The 9,127-nt window shown below is 35.3% G+C and overlaps 1 protein-coding gene across 1 annotated transcript; it reads left to right on the top strand.

The window, feature by feature from the left end:
• The first annotated feature begins 769 nt into the window (after window positions 1–769).
• On the top strand, window positions 770–4,841 carry LOC107802957 (putative phytol kinase 3, chloroplastic). The gene is made up of 6 exons (XM_016626542.2): window positions 770–1,157; window positions 3,106–3,173; window positions 3,263–3,394; window positions 3,949–4,064; window positions 4,218–4,332; window positions 4,407–4,841. Exons 1-6 carry the CDS (start codon window positions 870–872, stop codon window positions 4,582–4,584), a joined length of 897 nt encoding a protein of 298 aa, XP_016482028.2. The 5' UTR covers window positions 770–869; the 3' UTR covers window positions 4,585–4,841.
• The last annotated feature ends 4,286 nt before the right edge of the window (window positions 4,842–9,127 follow it).

Raw genomic sequence — 9,127 nt, forward strand, 5'->3', positions numbered from 1 at the left:
AGCAATAAGAACAAGTGGTGTACCAATAATGATTTTACTATGAGGTCGTACAACTCACTTTAGATTTGATATACCTTTTGAAATAATTGAAATAACTATCACAAATATATCAAAGCAGAGCAATAGTGCTAAATTTAAAAGGAAACCAGCTAAGCATCAAACAATCGAAATAATCGCCCAGAGTTTTAGAGATATATTGGATATCGATGAACTGTTTGGTGGAAAAGTAATAGTTTGGGAGGTGATTTCTGTCAAGTACGATTAGTAGTTCTAAAATTGACCAAAGCAGAAACTGTAAAAGTTAACTTGCCAAAGTTATACTTATGATGTCAAATGAGAAATATTCAAATGACAAGAAATATAAAAGTAAGAACAGATCCAACATTCAGTGACTTCTTGTTTCGTGTTGGAAACGAAGAAGAGCATCAAATAAAGATGATTTGGTTCGGATACAAAAAAACACCATTTATAAAGAAGTGTTCGGTAAGATACGATTACATTAGATATATTTAAACTATAATACATAATTATCTATTTAACATCATTTGTGTTAGTTCTGTTGATATCCTTTTATTTTGAATTCACGTATTATGCTAATGTAATAATATTTTCCGGCATTTAGATGATTGTTATAGTATTATATATATAAAATTTCTCTCATTAATTAAATTTTATTGTTCATTCATACAAATAAATACTTAAATTATCATATGTTATTATTAATGTACAACGCACGTTTATAGATACCAGTATTGAAATCGAGGGATACAAGTTAGGCGAGAAGAGAGAGCCAATTAATGCCTATTGCCGAAAGGAGTCGCGCATTGAAATAACTAAAGTGCGCCAACCAAAGATAACATGTGGTTAGAATGGCTATCCCTGCTGGTGTCTTTCCAGGATTAAAGTCAAACTCAAATCTACACTTATATTCAAGTCTTCCCTCTTCTCTCTTGTCCAACAAGAAAGCGCTCAATCGCTTCAACTCCGGAATCCATAAGCTTAAAACCAGAAGATTACACAGCGAGGTGAGGCCTAAAGCTATGTTTTTGGAAAATCCAGTCATGGGGGATTTAATTGCCACTGCATTGTCCGGCGGTATTGCCCTTTCCATGCTTCGATTATGGGAAGAAACAGCAAAGAGAGGAGTCTTTGATCAGGTGGGTCCTTTACTTTTTCACTTTTAAGGTTGGGATTATTCTCACTGAATATCAGTTCGAAAAGTTACCCCAATCTAACTCAGCTTTTTCTAATCGGATTAATTCTGATTTAGAGTCAAACCGAGTAAGGTTGTTTTAATTCTTAGCCTGAGAAGAGTAATCTTTATTGACTGTTTAAAACTTTGATAATGTTTAGTTGTAAATTTTGATATGGCCTAAATGCACATGAATTTCTCCTGGGTTGTGGTTGAATTCTTCAATTTCGAAACTGCAACTTATGAATACTGTAGGAAGCAGCAAAGGCGGCTTATTTTCTTTGATTTCTTTCTCATATGTTAGATGCCAGAGTTATCCACTCTGTGAATTCTCTATTCGCCAAATGTAAATACTGACGTGACGGTACCCAAGAGGTAAGTCTTATTGAGCTTTATGCGGGAGGCAAGTATATCTAAAAGAAAAATAGTTGAGTGAATCTGCTTGTCTTTACAATGCTCCTTATAAAAATTATGGTCTTAGCTTGTTGGTGCAAAGTTAGAGGGTTTCCTGTAAATTCATGTTAGCTCTCTTGTTACTTAAGTAAATTGATCTTTTTTCCCTTTTTATTTCTGTCAAAGACAGCTTTTGAACAGCAAGTTAAATTACTGACAACGCTAACCGGTGCTATCAATTTGTTGATTTTGTGCCGTTGACATGTTTCAGCATTATAATGGTATTCGACTTGGTGAGAATTTTACCAGGGACATCACATGATAGAACTGACTTCATCACTTGAGTGGCCATCTTTGATAAATTGTGACTCTACTAACTCGAGAAAGTTTAGAATACTACTATTGGGTGCGAGGAGTTGTTTGTTTGTCAAAGTGTCCTGGGTTTCATTGCATTCTGTTAAGCTTATGATGGATCCTAAATGTGAAAGCTAATTCTCTCGTGCTAAGTACAGCAATGAAATAGCTTAGCTTTTCTGAATTTAATGTTGCAAAATATGCACTATGTTCATATATGGTGTATGTTAAGTACCTGATATCAGAACGAAAGTGACAGGGTCTTATATTGTCTACTACTGCTAGTCTTGTGTGCATTTACTGCCATACAGATGTCTTGATTATCCGGCGTCGACCAAGTTTATATAACTTTCCACTAGTCATCAGATTTATTTCTTTTTTGATGACCCGAAAATCCGTCTGGAGCCAGCCCTTAGGACATACATCAGTCTTCGAAACTCGGGATAATGGGCCTGCTCCTCTACACATCTCCACTCAAACGTTAGGCGTAGTTCGCATGGCGCAAGGCTCAAACCTGTGACCTAAGTAACAAGTGCCTCAACCTTTGCTACTTGAACTAAGCCCTGGGCCAAGTCTAATCATCAGAAATTATTCCAAGCTTGTATGCTTCTGGTAGTTAGCCGTAATCTCTGTAATGATTATAAGATGAAACAATACTGTGATGAGGATCTTCTTAATATATTTATGATGTTAGCCCAAAAACTATATTGGTTTTGCAGTGTTACAAAGTCTATGTTGTCTTCGTTAATGATTCTTTAAAATATTATCCGGCTTTAACCAATACAATCGGACAATACTTGATCTCAAATAGATTTATTGCATTCTGCTGTCTTGTTTTCTTCTATTTACCAATATAACTGGTTCGTCTGTATCCCTTGAATGGAAGAGAAGCATACAATGTGTATTTACTTAGTTGAATATAATTTCCCCTTCTTCTTTCATGTTTCCTACTTTCTCATTTCAAGATTCTAATTCTGTTAGAGTTCCAGATTTGGGATTAGTTTGTCCTTTTGTTTTTCAAGACCATGTTAGATGAAATAGCCCCAACTTATGCTTATAGTTGGATTCCTTCATCTTATGGAAATAGTAACTACCTGTTCAGTTTAATGATGTTCAGTAAGGCCTTTGTACTGTATTTTCTTAATTCTTCAATTTTTATATTACAGAAAACAAATAGAAAGCTTGTCCATATTAGCATTGGGCTGGTCTTCATGCTCTGCTGGCCAATGTTCAGGTACCTTTTTTCAACCTACGCATGAAGCCTGCCTTTCATTCATTTAGTTCCTAATTTTTTTCGTGATTTGGCATTGTTTGTTTTTCCAGCTCTGGTCGCCAGGGAGCAATTCTAGCATCTCTTATTCCTGGTCTCAACATAATAAAAATGCTTCTTTTGGGACTAGGATTATGGAAGGATGATGCGACTGTCAAGTCTATGAGCCGATTTGGAGACCACAGGTTTAGTAATTTGAAGAATATTTACAGCTTCTACCAAACAGTTTCATTAAACCATCTCTTGTTACAAAACTTAGCTATTACAAACAATAACAAGCTGTCACACAGCCAAAAAATGGTTCAGTTGAGGATGAGGTTGCTATCCAAATTTATTTAGGGTCATCCATCTCTTCATTTCTCAATTTTTTTTTCTCCACTTCATTTCACTAATGGCAACCTGGTATTCGTTAATTTCATTAAGCTGCAATCTATGAGTAATATGATGCTGCCAACATCTGTGAAAAATTGAACATGTTGACAATATTTATGCTTAAAAGTCTACCATCTCTTACATCATAACTAAATGATGGGGAAGAGAATTTTCTGAAAACATGCGACAGCGCCAAATATGGCACTAGAGGCTAAGCGTAATTGCCTGGCAATCCCCATTTTCCTTCACTTGTATGTGGTCCTAATTAAGCTAAGGATTACTTTTTTTGTCCGTCTATTACCTTTTCTTCTTTGTTAAGCAAATTAATTGGCAACTTATAGTGTGGTTGGCATGTCTGGTACATTAGGGAGCTTCTCAAGGGACCGTTGTACTATGCCTTTACAATCACTTTGGCTTGTGCTGTATATTGGAGATATTCTCCTATTGCAATTGGACTAATTTGCAACCTTTGTGCTGGTGATGGTATGCAATGCTGAGGCAACATAATTCTACTGTCTCTCTCTCCCAAATCCTAACTGTTCAACTTATTAAGTTGGAACGGTTAGGCGCCCTTCCTGATTGTCTGGCAAGGTCTTAATAATAAATAATAAAAAAGATACCGTTTTCCTGCTCCAGGTATAGCTGACATTGTTGGCAGGAGGTTTGGAAAACAGAAACTCCCGTACAATAAAAACAAATCATTTGCTGGTAGTATTGCGATGGCGTCTGCTGGTTTCTTAGCATCCATTGGGTAATAGAAGCTTCCTTGTTATCGTGCTACTTAACCGCTGCAACTTGTTTACTGATTTACATGTTTTGCTACAGATACTTGCACTATTTCTCCTTGTTTGGGTATATTCAGGAGAGCTCCCACACGGTTTTCGGCTTCTTGTTTGTGTCGCTTGCTGCAGCACTGGTAGAATCCCATCCTATAAGCACCGAACTTGATGACAACTTAACGGTTCCCTTAACCTCAGTGCTGGTGGGCAGTCTTGTTCTATGATATCTGACTGTATCCTTATATGGATGGACTTTCAAACTTACAAATACTAACTGAAAATGGAAATTTTGTTAGTCTAACCCTGGATTGTGTATCAGTAGTCCTGGTCAATGTATAAGCCACTGCAATACATAATCTTGCTACTTTCTGTTGTTGTTACTACTTATTAAAAAACACAGAGAAAGTATACTAAGTGTATTTGCTTATGAAACAATTCTTGAAATCCTTATATTTGTCAAAAACGTGTTTTTTTTTTTATATGGCTTTTGGGGTGTCCCTTCTTGTCTATATTTTCATTAATGTGGTGCTTATGCTTTCCTTAGTCGAGGGTCTATTGGAAACAACTTCTCTATCTTCACAAGGTAGGGGTAAGGTTTGTGTACATACTATCCTTCTCAGACCCCGCAGTGTGGGATTGTACTGGCTATGTTGTCAAAAACGTATTTTTGTTTTCGTTTTTCCAAGAGCTTTTTGCACAAATGTTTTCAAAAAGTTGTTTATGTGAAAGTGGATTAAGGATTTTTCCCTTTTCTTTTAATTGTTCTTTCACGTTGTTTTATAATTTTTTGTTGGGGAGGGTCCTGAGGCCCCCCCCCCCCCCTCCCTTTCTTGTTTTTTTTTTTTTTTTGCACAGATAGTAATTAGTGAAATTGCTCACTAACTTATTAAAGGAATACCTCAAAAAAATTTCTCTGTCAAATAAGTTGCAGACAAGAAACTAATTAATAAGTCATATGAAGGAATATTTGCAAATTTGACGGTAACAAACAGAAGTAACTCATTCTTTTTCAAGAAAAAAATAGCAAAGTCTTTTCTAATTTTTCTTGAATCATTTCTTCCTTTTACGTCAGGTTTAGTTCATCTTTTGAGTCCCAGTCAGTCACTTATATTTGTTATGCTCATTGTTCCTTTTAGACCTAGTCATTAGGGCACATGAGAGCATTTAACGTGTTCATGGTTGGGTTTTTTTATTTATTTATTTAAATCGGAATTAAACTCATTAGGCAAAATACATATGTGACAACCCAAAATCCTACCAAAGATCGTGATGACACCTAACCCGCTTGCTAAGCAAGCCAATACTCGGTCAACAATAATATAAGCAGATTATTAAGCCATTTATTGGTTCATAATATAAATAACAATGCAAAAAAAATGTCAATTCAATAACATAAGTAAAAAAAATTGATGACAAGTTCTATATACGGCCACAACTATCCAACAAAAGGCCAAAATCCGATGTCACTGCATCACAAGCATCTAATAAGAGTAACTAATATCAACGGGACAAAGCATTTGTTCAAAAAAGAATACATAGACATGAATAGATAAGTAGGGAATGGGGACTCCAAGTGTTGCGAATCAGATTAAGTATAGCAGCTCACCACGAGGTCTCCAACAAAGTACTCCTACTCAACTCAATAGTACCACTAATACCAGTCTCAGAATCTGCACAAAAATATGCAGACAGTGTAGTATGAGTATAAAATCACTGTACTTAGTAAGTACAAATCTAGCATTGAAGAAGTAATGTCGAGAGGTTGACACTGACACTCGCTAGCAGTGTGAAAAGCAAGTAAAAGCATAAGGTAAAGCTGTAGATAAAACATGATATCATCAAATGGATACAAAGGCAGAGGCACAATAATATATGCTATTTAGACATGCTTTTCAAGGAAAAGAAGCACAATACAGGTCAATATCTCAATTATTTTAGTGAGGATTTGTTTAAGTGATCACAAGTTATGTGGGTAATTGTTTTGACTGTTTAGAAATCAAAACTGAGAGAAAATTTCTGCCCCTCTATGAAATGCTTGAAAATTTGGAAGCAATTGATTAACTTAGGAAAAGGATATTGATTTTTGATTAAGAACAACATCATCAGAAACTACTATATGTACTATTTCAAAGTCATTTGTGAGACATTTGGATGGTCATAAGCTTTTACCATCTTTGATGATGACCCTCCCTGGCACAAGAGCTACTTGAGGTCTACGAGATCCTCGTGAACTCTGAAGTGTTAGGGTGTTTTAAGGGAAATCCTTTGGCATTACAAATTCTGGCCAAAGTTCAGGGGTTGGATTCTTGTTAATATTTTGAGAAAAGTCATTTACAAGCAGTTATTTGATTCATCTTTAATTCCTTAAACAACTCCACTGTGCATTACAATTCAACCTTCACTTTATAATTTTAGAATGAATAGATAGATACTAATCTTTGTTCTCATTATGTTTTGCATGGAATCGTCCTGGGCCTGCTGAGTTCATTTAGAACTCTGGCCCAATCCAAATGACTAGGCTGCTGCCGCTACATTGTCTTGTGTCGGGAGAAGTGCACGGTTGGCCACTAATAACACATGTATTTACTTTTAAGCCACCGTTTAAAATGTCTTTAGTCTTTAGCCAGTGCTTTAATAAACTTTAACTGCCCGGACGAAAATACCCTTTTGCTCATGTCCTTAACTTCAGGACTTCAGGACTACATGTCCTTAACTTTTGAACTTGGAACTCTAAGTTCAGGACTTCAGGACTACATGTCCTTAACTTTTGAACTTGGAACTCTAAGTTCAGGACTTCAGGACTACATGTCCTTAACTTTTGAACTTGTAACTTCTTGGAACTCTAAGTTTAGGACTTCAAGGCTACATGTCCTTAACTTTTGAACTTGGAACTCAAACTTCAAGACCAAGCGCCCTTAACTTTTGAACTTGTAACTGTAAGTTAAGGACTGCTTGTCCTTAACTTTTGAATGTGTAACTATAAGTTAAGGACTGTCTGTCCTTAACTTTTGAACTTGTAACTGTAAGTTAAGGACTGTCTGTCCTTAACGTTAGAACGTGTAACTGTAAGTTAAGGACTGTCTGTCCTTAACTTTTGAACTTGTGTCCTTAACTATTGAACTTAACTTTAGATTTCAAGACTACATTTCCTTAACTTTTGAACTTGAAACTCTAAGTTCAGGACCATGTCCTTAACTTTTGAATTTAACTTTAGGACTTCAGGACTACATGTCCTTAACTTTTGGGAAGGAATCGCATTTCCTGTTTACTCATCACTTTTTTTTCTTACTTTCACAACGTCATATCTTAATCTTTTTTTAAAATCTGGAACCTCTCCCCATTCTCCTTTTGCTTTTGTAATCGTTCCCTTATGTTCTTCATGCTTGTTTAGTTTATCAACAAGAACTATAACCAAAGATATTTTCAGTAGCATTAATAGAAGTTCGTACCATTTGGTGCTCTCGTTGACCTTCCTTACCAATGAGTGAAAGTGATGGTGTAAAAGTTGTCTTAATAAGTTGCAAGTAGATATTTGTATACGTAGGATCATAGAGAAAAGAGATAGAAGAAAGGGTAACACAGTCTTTTCATATTAATTTAATAGACTAGTGGCTACTATTGCTAAACATTAAAAATATTGGATAACAAGTAAATACCAGCTTAAACAATGGCTACCCACGCCATTTCTACTCTTGTGTCGCTATTGGGCTCATCCGCCGTCTCTCTTCGGACGACTGTCCCATTTACAATTGGGCTAGCCAGCCCAATTAAAAATAGTTTACTCATGTTCTTGCATTCCGTCTATCTCCTCATATAATTAGGTTTATCGTACTAACAATGGCTAACGTTTCTTATTTTATTATGTGTGTGTGTTTTGATTTTGTACAATTAAGTAGGTGCTAAGACTCAGTTGAATCAGCTAGTATAACACCTGCTTTAGGATGCAATTTCGTAACCCATATTTAATAAATTAAAATTGAAATTTTAGATTTCGCTTATAATGTCGAAACAACGCTTTATTGTATGGACTTGCTTGAACTAATTCTTTATAAAATATCATTTGTACAATGAAACCTGAATGCAAAGTGCAAATCGATTTTTTCCCCGAAAATTCACAATGGATAAAACACGAGATGAGTCTCCTTAGCCCAATCGATTTCAGCAAGCAAACAAAGAAATTGGACTTTTCAAGATATTGTGCTTTTGTTCCATTGCTATCCCGTTTGAAAATTTACAAAGAAGGAACACCCCCTTTCTCAACAAAAAAAAATGTTGATTTTGACTCAAAACACTTAACCCATCTCAGCCCTCACCAAAAATGGCCCTATTTTAAATTTTTGAGAGACTAGCTTCAAGTCAATATTTTCAAAGCCGAAAATAATTGAGATATTTATAGAGAAATTTTCATAAAGCATTATCTTTTAGTGGTAATTAGCTATCTATAGATAGTATTTACTATATTACGGATTGTAGATACATTTTCTGTTATTATAAGATGTATTAGATGTATTTAAGCTATTGTATTAATAAATACAGTAGCAAAAATAGGCGTGAATCAGGGAAGTCCAGCTAATCAGTTGTTGTATTCAAGTGTATTCGACTGTATTCATGGCGTGAAACATGAGATTACAGCTGGACAGATTATTATATTCGACTGTATTCATGGCGTAAAACAGGGGATTACACTGTTTTTAAACGGAAAGTGAATCAATTAACATAATAGACTCCTAATATAACTCAACAAACTCAATTATAACACACAAATTT

This window comes from Nicotiana tabacum, chromosome 10 (assembly GCF_000715075.1).
Source record: "Nicotiana tabacum cultivar K326 chromosome 10, ASM71507v2, whole genome shotgun sequence".
Classification (NCBI taxonomy): Eukaryota; Viridiplantae; Streptophyta; class Magnoliopsida; order Solanales; family Solanaceae; genus Nicotiana; species Nicotiana tabacum.

Bases quoted from the DNA above. Each gene is read 5' to 3' on its own strand.
- LOC107802957 (XM_016626542.2), top strand. From the start codon at position 870: ATGGCTATCCCTGCTGGTGTCTTTCCAGGATTAAAGTCAAACTCAAAT. The intron at 1,158-3,105 runs GTGGGTCCTTTA...TTTATATTACAG, and splicing joins AGAGAGGAGTCTTTGATCAG to AAAACAAATAGAAAGCTTGT. The intron at 3,395-3,948 runs GTTTAGTAATTT...CTGGTACATTAG, and splicing joins AGCCGATTTGGAGACCACAG to GGAGCTTCTCAAGGGACCGT.